The sequence below is a fragment of the Salvelinus namaycush genome, unplaced genomic scaffold (assembly GCF_016432855.1).
Source record: "Salvelinus namaycush isolate Seneca unplaced genomic scaffold, SaNama_1.0 Scaffold11, whole genome shotgun sequence".
Lineage (NCBI taxonomy): Eukaryota > Metazoa > Chordata > Actinopteri > Salmoniformes > Salmonidae > Salvelinus > Salvelinus namaycush.
Genome location: NW_024057786.1, coordinates 911528 through 934722, shown reverse-complemented (window position 1 = coordinate 934722; position 23195 = coordinate 911528). Strand labels below are relative to the sequence as shown.

The 23195-nt window shown below is 44.6% G+C and overlaps 1 protein-coding gene across 1 annotated transcript; it reads right to left on the bottom strand.

Annotated features, from left to right (window-relative positions):
• Positions 1 to 13414: 13414 nt before the first annotated feature.
• LOC120035721 (tripartite motif-containing protein 16-like) lies at positions 13415 to 20875 on the bottom strand. The gene is made up of 6 exons (XM_038982287.1): positions 20249 to 20875; positions 19735 to 19830; positions 15346 to 15579; positions 14429 to 14588; positions 14244 to 14303; positions 13415 to 14007 (listed from the first exon to the last, which is right to left on the bottom strand). Exons 1-6 carry the CDS (start codon positions 20843 to 20845, stop codon positions 13490 to 13492), a joined length of 1665 nt encoding a protein of 554 aa, XP_038838215.1. The 5' UTR covers positions 20846 to 20875; the 3' UTR covers positions 13415 to 13489.
• Positions 20876 to 23195: the final 2320 nt, after the last annotated feature.

Genomic DNA, 23195 nt, shown 5'->3' with positions numbered 1-23195 from the left:
CTCTAGTTTAACAAGATACGGATCTGTCTTTGAGTCCAGAGCTTTCTTAACCAGTAGTTTGACTGTTCTGACCCCGTTCTCCTCTAACCCATTAGACTGTGGGTACAGTGGGCTGGAGGGGACATGCTTGAACCCCTACAGCTGATCAAAATCACTGAAAGCTGAACAGCTGAACTGTGAGGTGTCTGTACGGACTACCTCTGAGACGCCATGACGAGCAAAGAATGACTCAATGTGAGTTATCAGCTGAACTGTGAGGTGTCTGTACGGACTACCTCTGAGACCCCATGACGAGCAAAGAATGACTCAATGTGAGTTATCAGCTGAACTGTGAGGTGTCCGTACGGACGACCTCTGAGACCCCATGACGAGCAAAGAATGACTCAATGTGAGTTATCAGCTGACTAGCAGTAGTGTCCTTCAGCAAAGCTGTCTGGGTAATGAGAGTCCATCAGTAGAACATGGTTCTCTCCCTCCAGAGAACAGACATCTAGTCCTACTTGGTCCCATGGTCCTAATACCTCTTCTTCCTCAACCTTCATTGGCTCTTTGCTCTGTTTTGACCTGTATTTCTGGCATGTTCCACAGGCTCTGACTGTCTGCTCTATATCACCATTCATCTTGGGCCAGAATAACACTGCTTCTGTACGTCGTTTTGACTTTTCCATCCCTAGATGGTCCTGGTGTATTTTGATCAGCATGTTGTTCTGTAATTCATGAACCCTTAAACAGAATTCCATCCAGTACAGATATCTCATCCCTGTATTGACCATAATGGTAGGGTATAGGTCAACTCCCTCCAGTACAGATATCTCATCCCTGTATTGACCATAATGGTAGGGTATAGGTCAACTCCCTCCAGTACAGATATCTCATCCCTGTATTGACCATAATGGTAGGGTATAGGTCAACTCCCTCCAGTACAGATATCTCATCCCTGTATTGACCATAATGGTAGGGTATAGGTCAACTCCCTCCAGTACAGATATCTCATCCCTGTATTGACCATAATGGTAGGGTATAGGTCAACTCCCTCCAGTACAGATATCTCATCCCTGTATTGACCATAATGGTAGGGTATAGGTCAACTCCCTCCAGTACAGATATCTCATCCCTGTATTGACCATAAGGGTACAGCTTGTACAGACCACCTGCATGTTATGTGACTGGGCGCCATCTAGTATCATACTGCTGTAACAACACAGCACCTAAACCTGCTTTAGAGGCATCTGGACACCACCTAGTATCATACTGCTGTAACAACACAGCACCTAAACCTGCTTTAGAGGCATCTGGACACCACCTAGTATCATACTGCTGTAACAACACAGCACCTAAACCTGCTTTAGAGGCATCTGGACACCACCTAGTATCATACTGCTGTAACAACACAGCACCTAAACCTGCTTTAGAGGCATCTGGACACCACCTAGTATCATACTGCTGTAACAACACAGCACCTAAACCTGCTTTAGAGGCATCTGGACACCACCTAGTATCATACTGCTGTAACAACACAGCACCTAAACCTGCTTTAGAGGCATCTGGACACCACCTAGTATCATACTGCTGTAACAACACAGCACCTAAACCTGCTTTAGAGGCATCTGGACACCACCTAGTATCATACTGCTGTAACAACACAGCACCTAAACCTGCTTTAGAGGCATCTGGACACCACCTAGTATCATACTGCTGTAACAACACAGCACCTAAACCTACTTTAGAGGCATCTGGACACCACCTAGTATCATACTGCTGTAACAACACAGCACCTAAACCTGCTTTAGAGGCATCTGGACACCACCTAGTATCATACTGCTGTAACAACACAGCACCTAAACCTGCTTTAGAGGCATCTGGACACCACCTAGTATCATACTGCTGTAACAACACAGCACCTAAACCTGCTTTAGAGGCATCTGCTGAGATGTTGGTGTTGAGCATCACAGAGCCTCAGTACTGGAGCGTTCATGATCAATGCCTTGAGCTGCTCCAACTCTTTCTGCTGATGACTGTTCCAACACCACTCTGTAGTTTTACACAGTACACTTCTCATCTGAATCGTGGGAGTTGACAGACTAGGTACACATTTACCCACATAGTTAACCATATCTAAGAACCTTTGTACACCCTCTTGATCGGTAGACGGTGGCATGTTCTTGATGGCTGTCACTTTGCTCTGGTCTATCTGAACACCTTCACATGTTAGTTTTTCATCCAAGAAGGTGATTTGTGTCTTTCTGAATTGGCATTTGTCTGTGTTTTATCTTTAGTCCGTTATCTCTGGTTAGATCAAGTGCTGCTTTCAACCTGGTTTTGTGTTCTTCAACAGTCTGACTCCATATTAACACATCATCAATGGACACTGTGGTGCCTGGCACACTCTCTCATATCTGTTGGACTGTCCTACGAAAGACTTCTGGGGCTGAAGTGAGACCAAACGGGAGCCTTTTAAATGAGATCCTACCAGAAGGACTATTGAAAGTAGAAAGCCTTGTACTCTCCTTGTCTAGACTGTTCTGACAAAACCCTGATGAGGCGTCTAGCTTTGAGTAGTATTTATCACCTGTTATGTCCCTGAATATCTCCCCTCTGGTAGGCAGCTGGAAGTGTTCCCTTTTTACATGCTTGTTTATCTCTGTTGGATCCATACACAGTCTGAGAGAGTCTTTCTTCTCCACTATTACTAGTGAGTGGACCCATTCAGTAGGCTCTGCTACTTTGTCTAGGATATTTAAGGTCTCTATCCTCAGTATCTCTGCTTTTAGCTGGTCTCTTAGTGATAATGAGGTCTTTCTAGGTACATGGATCCCTGGTCTACAGTATCTCTGCTTTTAGCTGTTCTCTTAGTGATAATGAGACCTTTCTAGGTACATGGATCCCTGGTCTACAGTATCTCTGCTTTTAGCTGGTCTCTTAGTGATAATGAGACCTTTCTAGGTACATGGATCCCTGGTCTACAGTATCTCTGCTTTTAGCTGGTCTCTTAGTGATAATGAGATCTTTCTAGGTACATGGATCCCTGGTCGACAGTATCTCTGCTTTTAGCTGGTCTCTTAGTGATAATGAGACCTTTCTAGGTACATGGATCCCTGGTCTACAGTATCTCTGCTTTTAGCTGGTCTCTTAGTGATAATGAGACCTTTCTAGGTACATGGATCCCTGGTCTACAGTATCTCTGCTTTTAGCTGGTCTCTTAGTGATAATGAGACCTTTCTAGGTACATGGATCCCTGGTCTACAGTATATCTGCTTTTATCTGGTCTCTTAGTGATAATGAGACCTTTCTAGGTACATGGATCCCTGGTCTACAGTATCTCTGCTTTTAGCTGGTCTCTTAGTGATAATGAGACCTTTCTAGGTACATGGATCCCTGGTCTACAGTATCTCTGCTTTTAGCTGGTCTCTTAGTGATAATGAGATCTTTCTAGGTACATGGATCCCTGGTCTACAGTATCTCTGCTTTTAGCTGGTCTCTTAGTGATAATGAGACCTTTCTAGGTACATGGATCCCTGGTCTACAGTATCTCTGCTTTTAGCTGGTCTCTTAGTGATAATGAGACCTTTCTAGGTACATGGATCCCTGGTCTACAGTATCTCTGCTTTTAGCTGGTCTCTTAGTGATAATGAGATCTTTCTAGGTACATGGATCCCTGGTCTACAGTATCTCTGCTTTTAGCTGGTCTCTTAGTGATAATGAGATCTTTCTAGGTACATGGATCCCTGGTCTACAGTATCTCTGCTTTTAGCTGGTCTCTTAGTGATAATGAGATCTTTCTAGGTACATGGATCCCTGGTCTACAGTATCTCTGCTTTTAGCTGGTCTCTTAGTGATAATGAGACCTTTCTAGGTACATGGATCCCTGGTCTACAGTATCTCTGCTTTTAGCTGGTCTCTTAGTGATAATGAGATCTTTCTAGGTACATGGATCCCTGGTCTACAGTATCTCTGCTTTTAGCTGGTCTCTTAGTGATAATGAGATCTTTCTAAGTACATGGATCCCTGGTCTACAGTATCTCTGCTTTTAGCTGGTCTCTTAGTGATAATGAGACCTTTCTAGGTACATGGATCCCTGGTCTACAGTATCTCTGCTTTTAGCTGGTCTCTTAGTGATAATGAGATCTTTCTAGGTACATGGATCCCTGGTCTACAGTATCTCTGCTTTTAGCTGGTCTCTTAGTGATAATGAGACCTTTCTAGGTACATGGATCCCTGGTCTACAGTATCTCTGCTTTTAGCTGGTCTCTTAGTGATAATGAGATCTTTCTAGGTACATGGATCCCTGGTCTATCTGTCTGTTCTAACTCCATGTTGTGCTGCACCTTGAGTTTTCCTCGTCCCTGAAAAACATCAGCATCTGCATCCTCAACATGAGTCATTTCACCATATGAACCCGTTTCACTAGACCCAGTAAGTCACATGACTTTAACCCAATGATGGCTGTTTTTCCTCCCTTTACTATGACAACCTGAACCTTGTGAGATGTCTCATCTCCCTCCAGCACCAATGTTCATGTCCCTGAAGTGACAACTGCTTCACCACTGTAACCTTTCAGTCTTCTCCTTTGCGTTGTGTTCCCCATTGGTTTTACCTGTAACCGTAACGATTCAGTCTCTGGAATGATGTTGACCTGTGATCCAGGGTCACGTTTGAACACAATGTCAGTTCAATGTCAGTTCCTATTACAATGTCAGTTCCTATTAGTCTTGTAGGTAGCAGTCCAGTCCTCCTCTGGTCCTGTAAGTGTGACTGTTCCCACAAAGAGGTCACCCAAGGACCCCTCACTGTACTCGTTGTCACCGCTGTTGTCCTGGTCCTAGTTGACACAGTGTACTGTATGTTGTTGTCTCCACTGTTGTCCTGGTCCTAGTTGACACAGTGTACTGTATGTTGTTGTCTCCACTGTTGTCCTGGTCCTAGTTGACACAGTGTACTGTATGTTGTTGTCTCCACTGTTGTCCTGGTCCTAGTTGACACAGTGTACTGTATGTTGTTGTCTCCACTGTTGTCCTGGTCCTAGTTGACACAGTGTACTGTATGTTGTTGTCTCCACTGTTGTCCTGGTCCTAGTTGACACAGTGTACTGTATGTTGTTGTCTCCACTGTTGTCCTGGTCCTAGTTGACACAGTGTACTGTATGTTGTTGTCTCCACTGTTGTCCTGGTCCTAGTTGACACAGTGTACTGTATGTTGTTGTCTCCACTGTTGTCCTGGTCCTAGTTGACACAGTGTACTGTATGTTGTTGTCTCCACTGTTGTCCTGGTCCTAGTTGACACAGTGTACTGTATGTTGTTGTCTCCACTGTTGTCCTGGTCCTAGTTGACACAGTGTACTGTATGTTGTTGTCTCCACTGTTGTCCTGGTCCTAGTTGACACAGTGTACTGTATGTTGTTGTCTCCACTGTTGTCCTGGTCCTAGTTGACACAGTGTACTGTATGTTGTTGTCTCCACTGTTGTCCTGGTCCTAGTTGACACAGTGTACTGTATGTTGTTGTCACCACTGTTGTCCTGGTCCTAGTTGACACAGTGTACTGTATGTTGTTGTCTCCACTGTTGTCCTGGTCCTAGTTGACACAGTGTACTGTATGTTGTTGTCTCCACTGTTGTCCTGGTCCTAGTTGACACAGTGTACTGTATGTTGTTGTCTCCACTGTTGTCCTGGTCCTAGTTGACACAGTGTACTGTATGTTGTTGTCTCCACTGTTGTCCTGGTCCTAGTTGACACAGTGTACTGTATGTTGTTGTCTCCACTGTTGTCCTGGTCCTAGTTGACACAGTGTACTGTATGTTGTTGTCTCCACTGTTGTCCTGGTCCTAGTTGACACAGTGTACTGTATGTTGTTGTCTCCACTGTTGTCCTGGTCCTAGTTGACACAGTGTACTGTATGTTGTTGTCTCCACTGTTGTCCTGGTCCTAGTTGACACAGTGTACTGTATTTTGTTGTCTCCGTTGTAACACTGTTGTCTATATGCTGGGTCCTGGTGAGGTCTGTGTTCTCCTCCACAGTTGTAACAGTGTTTTCTATATGCTGGGTACTGGTGAGGTCTGTGTCCTCCTCCACAGTTGTAACACTGTTGTCTATATGCTGGGTACTGGTGAGGTCTGTGTTCTCCTCCACAGTTGTAACAGTGTTTTCTATATGCTGGGTACTGGTGAGGTCTGTGTCCTCCTCCACAGTTGTAACACTGTTGTCTATATGCTGGGTACTGGTGAGGTCTGTGTTCTCCTCCACAGTTGTAACACTGTTGTCTATATGCTGGGTACTGGTGAGGTCTGTGTTCTCCTCCACAGTTGTAACACTGTTGTCTATATGCTGGGTACTGGTGAGGTCTGTGTTCTCCTCCACAGTTGTAACAGTGTTTTCTATATGCTGGGTACTGGTGAGGTCTGTGTTCTCCACAGTTGTAACACTGTTTTCTATATGCTGGGTACTGGTGAGGTCTGTGTTCTCCTCCACAGTTGTAACACTGTTTTCTATATGCTGGGTACTGGTGAGGTCTGTGTTCTCCTCCACAGTTGTAACACTGTTTTCTATATGCTGGGTACTGGTGAGGTCTGTGTTCTCCTCCACAGTTGTAACACTGTTTTCTATATGCTGGGTACTGGTGAGGTCTGTGTTCTCCTCCACAGTTGTAACACTGTTGTCTATATGCTGGGTACTGGTGAGGTCTGTATTCTCCTCCACAGTTATAACACTGTTGTCTATATGCTGGGTACTGGTGAGGTCTGTGATCTCCTCCACAGTTGTAACACTGTTTTCTATATGCTGGGTACTGGTGAGGTCTGTATTCTCCTCCACAGTTGTAACACTGTTGTCTATATGCTGGGTACTGGTGAGGTCTGTATTCTCCTCCACAGTTATAACACTGTTTTCTATATGCTGGGTACTGGTGAGGTCTGTGTCCTCCTCCACAGTTGTAACAGTGTTTTCTATATGCTGGGTACTGGTGAGGTCTGTGTTCTCCTCCACAGTTGTAACACTGTTTTCTATATGCTGGGTACTGGTGAGGTCTGTGTCCTCCTCCACAGTTGTAACACTGTTTTCTATATGCTGGGTACTGGTGAGGTCTGTGTCCTCCTCCACAGTTGTAACACTGTTGTCTATATGCTGGGTACTGGTGAGGTCTGTGATCTCCTCCACAGTTGTAACACTGTTGTCTATATGCTGGGTACTGGTGAGGTCTGTGATCTCCTCCACAGTTGTAACAGTGTTGTCTATATGCTGGGTACTGGTGAGGTCTGTGTTCTCCTCCACAGTTGTAACACTGTTGTCTATATGCTGGGTACTGGTGAGGTCTGTGTTCTCCTCCACAGTTGTAACACTGTTTTCTATATGCTGGGTACTGGTGAGGTCTGTGTCCTCCTCCACAGTTATAACACTGTTTTCTATATGCTGGGTACTGGTGAGGTCTGTGTTCTCCTCCACAGTTGTAACACTGTTGTCTATATGCTGGGTACTGGTGAGGTCTGTGTCCTCCTCCACAGTTGTAACACTGTTGTCTATATGCTGGGTACTGGTGAGGTCTGTGTTCTCCTCCACAGTTGTAACACTGTTATCTATATACTGGGTACTGGTGAGGTCTGTGTCCTCCTCCACAGTTGTAACACTGTTTTCTATATGCTGGGTACTGGTGAGGTCTGTGTTCTCCTCCACAGTTGTAACACTGTTGTCTATATGCTGGGTACTGGTGAGGTCTGTGTTCTCCTCCACAGTTGTAACACTGTTGTCTATATGCTGGGTACTGGTGAGGTCTGTGTTCTCCTCCACAGTTGTAACACTGTTTTCTATATGCTGGGTACTGGTGAGGTCTGTGTCCTCCTCCACAGTTGTAACACTGTTTTCTATATGCTGGGTACTGGTGAGGTCTGTGTTCTCCTCCACAGTTGTAACACTGTTGTCTATATGCTGGGTACTGGTGAGGTCTGTGTCCTCCTCCACAGTTGTAACACTGTTGTCTATATGCTGGGTACTGGTGAGGTCTGTGTCCTCCTCCACAGTTGTAACACTGTTGTCTATATGCTGGGTACTGGTGAGGTCCAGTGACGACTATTGTCGTGACGACTATTGCTCATCGAATGATTAAAGGTTTCTAATTGCGTGATTAAATGAATCAATTATTAACTCATTAACCTGGGGCACCATGGGAAAATGTGTTTTATTGAGTTTCTATTTCCCAAATTAACTCAAAGAATATCAGAATATCGATTTTACAACAGTCGCTAATTAGTTTCCTCTACAGTCTCGTTCTGAACGTCGCATAATCCGGGAATCTGCACAGACCCGGGTCTCACCAATGAGTTCGTACCACACCAATCTTAGTTGAGTATTTATTTACTAGAAAGCTAAAATGATGATAAAAGATACACAAAAACACATTCTAGGCTTTTGATTAGAACTTAGTATAACGGGCCAACACACTCTGGCGCGTGTTACCCAACATGGGGATTTAAAAGAGAGAAAGTACACGAGAGAAATATACATTTGGGTACATTTGTCAGCTATGCTTATTTTAACCCGAGCCTTGCCCCGAACTGCCGCTCTTATGGGTCAGAATATAGTGATGTAATTACGTGTTGGAGGTCTCAGATGGGAAGCTCCGCGTGGGTCGTTTAGGCTTCTCAATGACGCACTTCTCCGGGGCAACTCTCTGGTCGTCCTCACGATGTCAGTGTCCTTTAGGCTTCTCAATGACGCACTTCTCCGGCGCAACTCTCTGGTTGTCCTCACGATGTCAGTGTCCTTTAGGCTTCTCAATGACGCACTTCTCCGGCTCAACTCTCTGGTCGTCCTCACGATGTCAGTGTCCTTTAGGCTTCTCAATGACGCACTTCTCCGGGGCAACTCTCTGGTCGTCCTCACGATGTCAGTGTCCTTTAGGCTTCTCAATGACGCACTTCTCCGGCGCAACTCTCTGGTTGTCCTCACGATGTCAGTGTCCTTTAGGCTTCTCAATGACGCACTTCTCCGGGGCAACTCTCTGGTTGTCCTCACGATGTCAGTGTCCTTTAGGCTTCTCAATGACGCACTTCTCCGGGGCAACTCTCTGGTCGTCCTCACGATGTCAGGGTCCTTTAGGCTTCTCAATGATGCACTTCTCCGGCTCAACTCTCTGGTCGTCCTCACGATGTCAGTGTCCTTTTGGTTTATTGGTCCGATTCCTCGCCCTTGCTCTGGAAGGGGTCTTCTGAGGACAGACAGCTCTGTAGCTCAGAGCTCACAGCGTAGGGGTGAAACAGTGTAGATACCACGATTCGATGGGGAGTGGAGGCTAGGTGGTCTGGCTTGAATTCACCCACTTAGACACAGCTACTCATCCGTAGCATGGGTAGAAAAAAGATCCCTTTGTCTTCAAACTTGTTGCGTTTTGGTTCGTTGACCTTTTAGACCTTTGGCTGCAGCTCGGGTCACTTAGTCTGATCTGTTAATTCTTCACTCACAGGTTTTATACCCTCGGGTCAGAAGTGGCCGTAACCCCCTTACCCTCGGGTCAGAAGTGGGCGTAACTGCCTTCAGGGCAGTTCTCTGTTCGTACCAAGTTAAAGGCCTAGATTTTACTCAGATCCAATTTTAGACAACTAACTTCACATTTCATCTTTACCAAAACATTCTCTTTGATTTGGACATTTTACACACAACGTACAATGTATAAACATCAAACATATACTAGGAAAACTCTTAACGTTACAATGATTTTGTTATAACGTAATCTATTAACCTTTAATAACAAAACAAAAATGACATACATTTTCATATTCCATCTATCGTCATGACCACCATTGTTCCAAAGTCCTTTATTGCTTTAATGTTCTGAGGTATCCATAGTGACAAAGGAATGTTGTCTGTGGCCTAAGATTCACCAGGGGCGTCATAAAACCCCCATCTTCCTCTCCCTTGAGATCCCTTCTCCTCTGGTGAGATGAAATCTCTCTGCAGGATTGTGGTCATTAGTAACCTGAGCCGAGCAGGACAGTCATGACAGTATCTAGAACCATAGTAAAGCCCAGTATGGACTATCAATACAGGTACTGTATGTAGAACCATAGTAAAGACCAGTATGGACTATCAATACAGGTACTGTATGTAGAACCATAGTAAAGACCAGTATGGACTATCAATACAGATACTGTATGTAGAACCATAGTAAAGACCAGTATGGACTATCAATACAGGTACTGTATGTAGAACCATAGTAAAGCCCAGTATGGACTATCAATACAGGTACTGTATGTAGAACCATAGTAAAGACCAGTATGAACTATCAATACAGGTACTGTATGTAGAACCATAGTAAAGCCCAGTATGGACTATCAATACAGGTACTGTATGTAGAACCATAGTAAAGACCAGTATGGACTATCAATACAGGTACTGTATGTAGAACCATAGTAAAGACCAGTATGGACTATCAATACAGATACTGTATGTAGAACCATAGTAAAGACCAGTATGGACTATCAATACAGGTACTGTATGTAGAACCATAGTAAAGACCAGTATGGACTATCAATACAGATACTGTATGTAGAACCATAGTAAAGACCAGTATGGACTATCAATACAGGTACTGTATGTAGAACCATAGTAAAGACCAGTATGGACTATCAATACAAAGTGACCATTTAGAATGAGGCCCAGTTCACTGAGAGGAAGTCTTAACAGAACTGGGGGATGACAGACAGGAAGTGGGGGGGGGTGGAGATCTAATATATTGTTGTGCCAAACACTAAAGCATGATATTGTAATAAATCTACACCCTATTCCCTATGTAGAACACTACTTTAGACCTGGTCAGAAGCACCGTAGTGCACTACGTAGGGAATAGGGAACCATTTGGAACAGAGACAGTAATTCCCCTGAAAATCTTCCTCTTCCTCATCTGGTTTCTTGAACAGCCCTTCACTCCTACCCTCTTCCTCCCCTCTTCCCTTTTCATTCTATTCTATCAGCCACACCACTAGCTCACCTCCACACAATACATTTACAAGTTAAAGACACACCTTGGAATAAATAACAAAGGACAACTATTACTAGATGAAGTTTAGTGTTTTTTATTATTTCCCATCACCATAAATCATATTTAATCACTGAACAGTAGCAGACCTAACTTCATCTGTTCCTGACTCTGGATAGTGGATTAAAAAGACCATCAATCTCCAATGATATTAAAGTACTATTCTGAACATTACTGATATACTGAGTGGCAAGTCAAGATATCTGCTGGTTTTATTGTTTGGTCAATAGCACCACCTGCTGGACAGGTTTAATGTTGCTGGACTGAGCAGTATGGGAGGATGAAAGATGACACATTTAGGGACGGTTTCCTGGACATCTACATTGAACATACTTTTTAGTCCAGGACTAGGATTAATCTGTGTCTGGGAAACCAGTCCATATAGTTTAGTAGAAAGTAAGTGATACCAGCTTGTAGTGGGCTGACTAGTCCTGAATTGTCCTTTAGTTCCTGGACCATTTTCCATGCAGCTCCAGGTGACTTTGAACACATCAATTAGGACCAACAAGCTGATCAACGATACTGAGGAGAATTACATAGAGACAGAGAACCAACTGAGAAAACATATCAATGGTTCTGAATGACAACCAATATACATCAACACCAGACATCATGATTCATGGAAATGTACAAGATTAAAACATTGCAATTACAAAAATATGAATACTTTTAATTTTAATTCATAACATCTTCTGAAGATCAAATCAGTTAAATCATTGTAGATAAAACAGAGCAGAATGAATCATCACATCTGGGGACCATCACCACCAGCATGACTAGTATCTATGTGGACCCTACTACAGTTTAACCAGCTCAGCTATAGACTACACCAGCATGACTAGTATCTATGTGGACACTACTACAGTTTAACCAGCTCAGCTATAGACTACACCAGCATGACTAGTATCTATGTGGACCCTACTACAGTTTAACCAGCTCAGCTATAGACTACACCAGCATGACTAGTATCTATGTGGACCCTACTACAGTTTAACCAGCTCAGCTATAGACTACACCAGCATGACTAGTATCTATGTGGACCCTACTACAGTTTAACCAGCTCAGCTATAGACTACACCAGCATGACTAGTATCTATGTGGACCCTACTACAGTTTAACCAGCTCAGCTATAGACTACACCAGCATGACTAGTATCTATGTGGACACTACTACAGTTTAACCAGCTCAGCTATAGACTACACCAGCATGACTAGTATCTATGTGGACCCTACTACAGTTTAACCAGCTCAGCTATAGACTACACCAGCATGACTAGTATCTATGTGGACCCTACTACAGTTTAACCAGCTCAGCTATAGACTACACCAGCATGACTAGTATCTATGTGGACCCTACTACAGTTTAACCAGCTCAGCTATAGACTACACCAGCATGACTAGTATCTATGTGGACCCTACTACAGTTTAACCAGCTCAGCTATAGACTACACCAGCATGACTAGTCTCTATGTGGACCCTACTACAGTTTAACCAGCTCAGCTATAGACTACACCAGCATGACTAGTATCTATGTGGACCCTACTACAGTTTAACCAGCTCAGCTATAGACTACACCAGCATGACTAGTATCTATGTGGACCCTACTACAGTTTAACCAGCTCAGCTATAGACTACACCAGCATGACTAGTATCTATGTGGACCCTACTACAGTTTAACCAGCTCAGCTATAGACTACACCAGCATGACTAGTATCTATGTGGACCCTACTACAGTTTAAACAGCTCAGCTATAGACTACACCAGCATGACTAGTATCTATGTGGACCCTACTACAGTTTAACCAGCTCAGCTATAGACTACACCAGCATGACTAGTATCTATGTGGACCCTACTACAGTTTAAACAGCTCAGCTATAGACTACACCAGCATGACTAGTATCTATGTGGACCCTACTACAGTTTAACCAGCTCAGCTATAGACGACACCAGCATGACTAGTATCTATGTGGACCCTAATACAGTTTAACCAGCTCAGCTATAGACTACACCAGCATGACTAGTATCTATGTGGACCCTAATACAGTTTAACCAGCTCAGCTATAGACGACACCAGCATGACTAGTATCTATGTGGACCCTACTACAGTTTAACCAGCTCAGCTATAGACTACACCAGCATGACTAGTATCTATGTGGACCCTACTACAGTTTAACCAGCTCAGCTATAGACTACACCAGCATGACTAGTATCTATGTGGACCCTACTACAGCTTAACCAGCTCAGCTATAGACTACACCAGCATGACTAGTATCTATGTGGACCCTACTACAGTTTAACCAGCTCAGCTATAGACTACACCAGCATGACTAGTATCTATGTGGACCCTACTACAGTTTAACCAGCTCAGCTATAGACTACACCAGCATGACTAGTATCTATGTGGACCCTACTACAGTTTAACCAGCTCAGCTATAGACTACACCAGCATGACTAGTATCTATGTGGACCCTACTACAGTTTAACCAGCTCAGCAGTACCATTGAGCATAAACCCAGGATAGAGGGTCTGAGTGAATGTGGTCTGGACTCTGTGGAGGAGGGTCATTGTGTCAGAGACACTGTAGAAGGACAGAGTACCTGCCTTGTGATCCAGGTACACTCCTACTCTGGAGGACTGAGGGCCTGATACTTTAGTCTCAACATTATTGTGACTGAAATAATAATCACCACTATAGTACTGTAAACTCCAGGACTTGTTATTGTCTCCAAATCCACTATCTGTCCCTCTCTCTGTTCTGCTGATGTCTTTATATGAGACTGCTGTATAAACCCACTCCCCAGTCCACTCCACCTCCCAGTAACAGCGTCCAGACAGACCCTCTCTACACAGAACCTGACAGTAGTTGGTGAATCTGTCTGGATGGTCAGGATATGGTTGGACTTGGTCTGTATAGGTCACCTTTCTGTTCCCTTCAGACAGAGAGAGGTGTGTGTGTGCTGTGTTTGGGTCCAGTGTGAGCTGACAGGAATCTGGGAGAAGAGCAGAGCAGAGACCAATGAGGGGAGTCAGAACAATAAGTTAAGTCAGATACTGTATCTACCCTGTCTTTGATTAGAGCACAGCAGAGATCAAATCAGAGAAATATGAGGAGTCAGATAGATACCCAGTCTTTGATTAGATCTACTATTGCTATATATTTCTAGAGGGATTGTTAGGAGTGTCAGTAAAAAGAGACTGTTAGTTACTTCACAATAAAGAGACTCACATTGTAACAACTGTTCTCTGGTCTTGGGCTCTGGAGGCAGTACAACATCCACTATATTCACTACAGACACACAAACACATTGACAGAGAGAGGGAATGTTATCATCAGACCATATTCCACATGTATATGACTAGTAGGGAACTTTCAATGGTCTAAAGTTGATGTTCTTATTGTTTTCAACACACCTGTAGTGGAGATCTTGGTCCATTCTCCTTTAAGGAAGTCTTCTAGTTTCTCTCTCAGTTCAGACACAGTCTTACTCACATCTCCAAAGTACTGAAGAGGACGGACAACGATGCTGGGTAAGTCTGAAGATACACTGATAGCGGAGAGAGACTGATAACTCTGGAGAGAGAGAGAGAGAGAGAGAGAGCGTGGGACAGCGAGGGACAGAGGGAGAGTGAAGGACAGAGGGAGAGCGAGGGACAGAGGGAGAGCGAGGGACAGAGGGAGAGAGAGAGACAGAGAGAGAGAGGGACAGAGAGAGATGGACAGAGAGAGAAAGGGGAACAGAGAATGACAAAGACAGACAGAGGTAGGGGAAAGAGAGAGACAGAGGGACAGAGATAGAGGGAGAGAGAGAGAAGGACAGAGGGAGAGAGAGAGACGGACAGACAGAGAGAGAGGACAGACAGAGAGAGAATAAAGCCCCTTGAATTGAATTGAATTGAGAGAGGGACAGACAGAGAGAGAGGGACAGACAGAGAGAGATGGACAGACAGAGAGAGAGGGACGGACAGAGAGAGAGGGACGGACAGAGAGAGAGGGACGGACAGAGAGAGAGGGACGGACAGAGAGAGAGGGACGGACCGAGAGAGAGGGACGGACAGAGAGAGAGGGACAGACAGAGAGAGAGGGACGGACAGAGAGAGAGGGACGGACAGAGAGAGAGGGACGGACAGAGAGAGAGGGACGGACAGAGAGAGAGGGACGGACAGAGAGAGAGGGACGGACAGAGAGAGAGGGACGGACAGAGAGAGAGGGACGGACAGAGAGAGAGGGAGACAGGGACGGACAGAGAGACAGGACAACATAATGATGTAGATGAATAGTTTCACATGAAGTTAATTTCATATCACATGTAACAAGACAGTTTAGTTACCTGGAGGAAATGGATGTGATCCTCTGTGTGTGAGAGCTGCTCCAGCTCAGTGCTTCTCTTCCTCAGCTCAGCTATCTCCTGCTTCAGTTGCTCCAGGAGTCCTTCAACTTGACTCACTTGAGCCTTCTCTTGGGCTCTGATCAGCTCCTTCACCTCAGAGCTCCTTCTCTCAATGGAGCGGATCAGCTCAGTAAAGATCTGATCACTGTCCTCCACTGCTGCCTGTGCAGAGCGCTGTTAAGAGAAAGAGACAGAGAGAGAGAGAGAGAGACAGAGAGAGAGAGAGAGAGAGAGAGAGAGACAGTAGGTACAGTACCTCTGCAACTCATTGAGTCAGAACTCTGCCACCCTGCTCTCCAGGTCGAACCAGGCCTTGTACTCCCTCCTGGACAGACAGGTACAGAACACCTCTTGGTCCTGCTCTACTCTCCTCCCTCCTGGACAGACAGGTACAGAACACCTCTTGGTCCTGCTCTACTCTCCTCCCTCCTGGACAGACAGGTACAGAACACCTCTTGGTCCTGCTCTACTCTCCTCCCTCCTGGACAGACAGGTACAGAACACCTCTTGGTCCTGCTCTACTCTCCTCCCTCCTGGACAGACGGGTACAGAACACCTCTTGGTCCTGCTCTACTCTCCTCCCTCCTGGACAGACAGGTACAGAACACCTCTTGGTCCTGCTCACTCTCCTCCCTCCTGGACAGACAGGTACAGAACACTTCTTGGTCCTGCTCTACTCTCCTCCCTCCTGGACAGACAGGTACAGAACACGTCTTGGTCCTGCTCTACTCTCCTCCCTCCTGGACAGACAGGTACAGGACACCTCTTGGTCCTGCTATACTCTCCTCCCTCCTGGACAGACAGGTACAGAACACCTCTTGGTCCTGCTCTACTCTCCTCCCTCCTGGACAGACAGGTACAGAACACCTCTTGGTCCTGCTCTACTCTCCTCCCTCCTGGACAGACAGGTACAGAACACCTCTTGGTCCTGCTCTACTCTCCTCCCTCCTGGACAGACAGGTACAGAACACCTCTTGGTCCTGCTCTACTCTCCTCCCTCCTGGACAGACAGGTACAGACCACCTCTTGGTCCTGCTCTACTCTCCTCCCTCCTGGACAGACAGGTACAGAACACCTCTTGGTCCTGCTCTACTCTCCTCCCTCCTGGACAGACAGGTACAGAACACCTCTTGGTCCTGCTCTACTCTCCTCCCTCCTGGACAGACAGGTACAGAACACCTCTTGGTCCTGCTCTACTCTCCTCCCTCCTGGACAGACAGGTACAGACCACCTCTTGGTCCTGCTCTACTCTCCTCCCTCCTGGACAGACAGGTACAGAACACCTCTTGGTCCTGCTCTACTCTCCTCCCTCCTGGACAGACAGGTACAGAACACCTCTTGGTCCTGCTCTACTCTCCTCCCTCCTGGACAGGCAGGTACAAAAAATAATCAAATGTAATGTTTTTTGCCAAAACCTCTACATGGAAAGCAGAAAGCTGTGATCAACACTGTCACCTTTTCTACACATGACCTACTGATAACTATTTTACAACGGCTACTGAATGAAAACAACTGAGGATGAAAAGATATGTGTCTGATGTTATTTCATCTGTCTCATTTATAGCCTGGTACAGATAGTAAAACTACATTAAATACAACGTTAACTAGATATCATTTGTGTCATTTATAGCCTGGTACAGATAGTAAAACTACATTAAATACAACGTTATCTAGATATCATCGCCACATAACTTATGTGGAATTTAAAAGACACCGTTAACGTTACCGTTAGCTAGCTCACAACGTCTGTTACACTGTAACTTACCGGCAGCCTCACATTAAAACGTATTGGTTAACAAAGCTTTGATTATGACCAAAGTCTATAGTAGTGAAAAGTCTCTTACCACAAATTGCCATCATAGCCTATCTACATGAATGTGTCCTGTCAGAGTCTTTTCCTCTCCGTTAACCGTTAGCTAGCAGTCTCGAGCCACAGCTGACGTTGACCACAATGAGCTACAAGTAGGACTGACGTCACTACCGGTGCAGCAGCCTCTGCAGCAGCAGCCTCCCCCGGGTCCTAGTGCCCGCCCGGTAACACGGTTAAGATGCGATGGAACGGTTGACGGGAAAACATCAAATCACAGAGAAAATACATTGACTGATATATTGAATTGTTTAGGGTAGATTTAGCTTTGGCTTTAATAAATTCAGAAAATACTTGAAAACCAAAATAAAAAAGAATAGTAGCCCTCCTCAGGAACCACAAAACCCTCACAGACCAACTTCTTCTTCTATGATATAATGGCGGTTCACAAACCAACGTTAAAGGGGAATGGCGCCACCTACTGTGCTGGAGTGTGTTCAATCACGGTTTACACCATTTCTAAATCCTCCTACCTAACTCATAACTTCTGAGAAAATAAAAAGAGTCCTACTAACTTCTAATAGACCCTCCCCTATCCCCCAAATCCCTTTCAAACCCCCCCAACCCCATCCAACCTCAATGACCCTACACTTCAATCTTTCCCTCTCTTCAACATCCTTACAACAATATAACAACACATGCTCCACCGTTTCATTGACCATACCCTCCAGACACAAACCATTCACATGCTGCCAACCAGATGTAAGAACCAGTTCAATGTACAATGTCCTAAACACAATCGAGTAAACACCACCTCTTCCTTCCTAATCTGACCTTTGATCCTTGGTCCACCGACCTTTAGAGGACATATAAATGCCGTCCCTTGTGCTCAGAGTCCCATCTCTTCTGTCACACATCTATCAAAATGTCTCTGATCTTACATTTGGCCTCACCTCTACCCAGTGGAACATTAATATCAATTATATCTTGTTTTAAAGCTCTTTTAGATAACTGGTCTACAATTTAATTTCCTTCCACACCTGAATGTGCTGGGACCCAGCAAAATCTTACTACTACACCCATTCTCTCAATTCTCCATAATAACATAGATACCTACAACTGTCCAACCAAAACCACTGCCTTGTCTACTAGTATATTCCCAACAGTCATCTAGAACAGTAGCAGTGGGATGCTCAACCTCACAGCCTTTCAACCCAATAAGCTAATGACAATTTATTACGCCGTATATCTAAAGGCATCTCACCTGCCTCCACTAGTAAGACACATACAGATGTTGATTTAAATGCACCAATACATATCCTTAAAGCTATATACTGGATTCTGTCCAGCTTCTGAAGACAAGTCTTTGCTGCTGTTCCATAAACTATACACCTGTAATCAATTGTTGTCCTGATCAGAGCTCTATAAATATCCATCAACGATTGTCTGTCAGCACCCCATTCATAACCAAAGACCCACACAACCAACTACCACGAAAGTGATGGAATGAGAGAGAGAGACATCGTTACAACACTGTACATAGACATAATATAACGTTTCTTCTTCTTTGGAGTTTAACGGTGGTTGGCATCCAATATGTTGTATTACCGCCCCCAACTAGACTATAATATAAATCTATTTTACTTTGTGATACAAAATGGGAAAAGGGGAAATACTAAGTAACACCATGACAACTAACCCTACACTCATTAAAAACCCACTACCCCATTCTACTACTTTGACCCTATCTGCTCCTGCACCATGCCAACTAACCCTACACTCATTAAAAACCCACTACCCCATTCCACTACTTTGACCCTATCTGCTCCTGCACCATGCCAACTAACCCTACACTCATTAAAAACCCACTACCCCATTCCACTACTTTGACCCTATCTGCTCCTGCACCATGCCAACTAACCCTACACTCATTAAAAACCCACTACCCCATTCCACTACTTTGACCCTATCTGCTCCTGCACCATGACAACTAACCCTACACTCATTAAAAACCCACTACCCCATTCCACTACTTTGACCCTATCTGCTCCTGCACCATGACAACTAACCCTACACTCATTAAAAACCCACGACCCCATTCCACTACTTTGACCCTATCTGCTCCTGCACCATGCCAACAACCTGGGAGGACGGGACACCACCACTCAACACACCCTGTAACTCTTCTGAAGTCAAATCTCGTATGACCAAATACTTCTCTGGTTCTGAACTCTTCACCACATCTTCTACCTCACTTAACTCTCCCTCATTCATTTCCATTTCACCTCCAGAACTCACTCTGTTCTCTGCAGCTGCCATCACAACATCTATTGTCTGTGATTAGGGGGCGGATCCCTCTCAGGATCCTTCACCCCCATCATCCTCTACTTTCTTCACTGCCTCAGCAGTGACAACGTGTTCCCAACAGTGGGGTCAGTGGGATTGGATAGGGACCCCTCTCCCTCTCTCTGACTGGAGGAGAGAAGTGAAATGGTGTGTCTCCTCTGGTCAACAATACTCACCTTGAGAGACTCCACAGCCTGTTGGAGCTCCTTCAGCTCCTTCTCTCTTTCCTGGAATCTCTGCTGGACCTTCTGCTGACTCATCCCCAGCTGCCTCTGTGGAGAATCACTCTTCAATGAGCTATCAAGCTTTATTAGTCCTGGAGATCAATAGTATAGTAATGTGACATAGGACCCATAGAGAGGAAGGTCTATAATCCTGAGGAAGTCCCTTTACAATATGATATTATGTTGCTATGTGAATGATTATAGTTTTTATGGTAGGCCTACATGTATCAAGGGATTGAGACTGAACTTTGGACTCATAAAAGGCCATTCAGAATGATAATAGTGTTTGACTTTAGAAAATGGTGATTTGGAGAATCTGGGTTAACATATCTATATACTCAAGGTTTGTGTTCATATTTGTGGGTCCATTTCATTTGAATTCTCTCATATTCAGACAGATTTAGTTCCTACTGTATCTTTAATAATTGTTTATCAGACAGTCACCAACAAGTTGTTCTGGTCTTACCTGTTTCTCAGTTCTCTCTGCTGCAGCTGACACTGTATCATGGCCTTTATGTTCATCCATCACACACATCAGACAGATACACTGCTGATCGGTACGACAGTAAACCTCCAGCAGTTTGTCATGATGAGAGCAGATCTTCTCCTGTAGTTGTGCGGTGGCTTTGACCAGCTTGTGCTTCTTCAAAGCAGGAGATTCATAGTGAGATTGGAGGTGAGTCTCACAGTAAGAGGCCAGACATATCAAACAGGACATGAGGGCTTTCTGCTTTCTGGTCCCAGTGCAGACATCACACGCCACATCTCCAGGTCCAGTATAGCACAGAGCAGGAGGGGGAGCAGCCTGGAGTCCTGTCTTCCTCAGTTTCTCCACCAGCTCAGCCAACATGTTATTTTTACTCAGATTAGGCCTTGGAGTGAAGGTCTCTCTGCACTGAGGACAGCTATAGACCCCTTTCAGAACATCCTGATCCCAGCAGCCCTCAATACAGCTCCTACAGTAACTGTGTCCACAGGGAATAGCCACTGGCTCCTTCAGTAGATCCAGACAGACCGAACAACAGAACTGGTCCTCGTCCAGCAGAACTCCCTGTTGAGCCATTTGGACGGTTGTTCACTCTCACACAGACAGACGACACGAGACTGAGATCAGTTTCGTTTCCTCAGAAGAGAGTTTGTGGGAGGGACTTCCTGGTTCTGCCAGAGGGGTGGGGTTAGAAGGAGGGAGGGGTTAGAGGAATGGAGGAAGAGAGAGAGGAACTGCATGCAACAGCAAGAGGGAGACAAATAGTTTTGTTCCAAGGTTAGAGCCCTTAACATGGAACAAATGACATAATGAATCTTAAAATGTGAGTTGTTAGAATATCTGAAGGGTAACAGTTTCTATGAAGTATGTCTGTATCATTATTTTAATGACCTTTATAATGCCTTATAATACACCTATGTGTTGTAATTAATCAATAAGTCCTGAGGAGGTGTGGTATATGGTTAATATACAGTACCACGGATAAGGCCTGAGGAGGTGTGGTATATGGTTAATATACAGTACCACGGATAAGGACTGAGGAGGTGTGATATATGGTTAATATACAGCACCACGGATAAGGACTGAGGAGGTGTGGTATATGGTTAATATACAGCACCACGGATAAGGACTGAGGAGGTGTGGTATATGGTTAATATACAGCACCACGGATAAGGACTGAGGAGGTGTGGTATATGGTTAATATACAGGACCACGGATAAGGACTGAGGAGGTGTGGTATATGGTTAATATACAGCACCACGGATAAGGCCTGAGGAGGTGTGGTATATGGTTAATATACAGGACCACGGATAAGGACTGAGGAGGTGTGGTATATGGTTAATATACAGTACCACGGATAAGGACTGAGGAGGTGTGGTATATGGTTAATATACAGCACCACGGATAAGGCCTGAGGAGGTGTGGTATATGGTTAATATACAGTACCACGGATAAGGACTGAGGAGGTGTGGTATATGGTTAATATACAGTACCATGGATAAGGACTGAGGAGTTGTGGTATATGGTTAATATACAGCACCACGGATAAGGACTGAGGAGATGTGGTATATGGTTAATATACAGCACCACGGATAAGGACTGAGGAGGTGTGGTATATGGTTAATATACAGTACCACGGATAAGGACTGAGGAGGTGTGGTATATGGTTAATATACAGTACCACGGATAAGTACTGAGGAGGTGTGGTATATGGTTAATATACAGTACCACAGATAAGGACTGAGGAGGTGTGGTATATGGTTAATATACAGTACCACGGATAAGGACTGAGGAGGTGTGGTATATGGTTAATATACAGTACCATGGATAAGGACTGAGGAGGTGTGGTATATGGTTAATATACAGCACCACGGATAAGGACTGAGGAGGTGTGGTATATGGTTAATATACAGCACCACGGATAAGGACTGAGGAGGTGTGGTATATGGTTAATATACAGCACCACGGATAAGGACTGAGGAGGTGTGGTATATGGTTAATATACAGTACCACGGATAAGGACTGAGGAGGTGTGGTATATGGTTAATATACAGCACCACAGATAAGGACTGAGGAGGTGTGGTATATGGTTAATATACAGCACCACGGATAAGGACTGAGGAGGTGTGGTATATGGTTAATATACAGCACCACGGATAAGGACTGAGGAGGTGTGGTATATGGTTAATATACAGCACCACGGATAAGGCCTGAGGAGGTGTGGTATATGGTTAATATACAGCACCACGGATAAGGACTGAGGAGGTGTGGTATATGGTTAATATACAGCACCACGGATAAGGACTGAGGAGGTGTGGTATATGGTTAATATACAGTACCACGGATAAGGACTGAGGAGGTGTGGTATATGGTTAATATACAGCACCACAGATAAGGACTGAGGAGGTGTGGTATATGGTTAATATACAGTACCACAGATAAGGACTGAGGAGGTGTGGTATATGGTTAAGTGTCCACGGACTGTTAAAGAGATACAAAACATGCCTTTTGAGACCTCCAACTCTCCCAGAAGGGAGAGAAAGAGAGACAAAGAAAGAGACAGAGAGAGTGTCGTGGTCATTTCCTGTATTACTAAACATTGAGAGAGCAAACCACACACAAGTCAGAGTTATATTATAAAGTCCATCTTTAATTATATGAGCTTCACCATAGCCCTTTTTGACTCTCAGATCAATTCAGTGCCTATAAATGAATTCTCTGAGAGTGCTTACAAAACAGTTCTTAGTATCATTTATAGCCAAGACACACCCATCTCAACTCACATGACGAATAACAGATCTTAGGAACATTACAAAGGAAGACTTTACTTGAGAGAGGAGTATCCCATAGCCAGACAGCATTAGCTATGAATTATCGTTCAGTTTGCTCTCTTAGACAAGGTTCTAATCTCGTTCTTGGTACCACT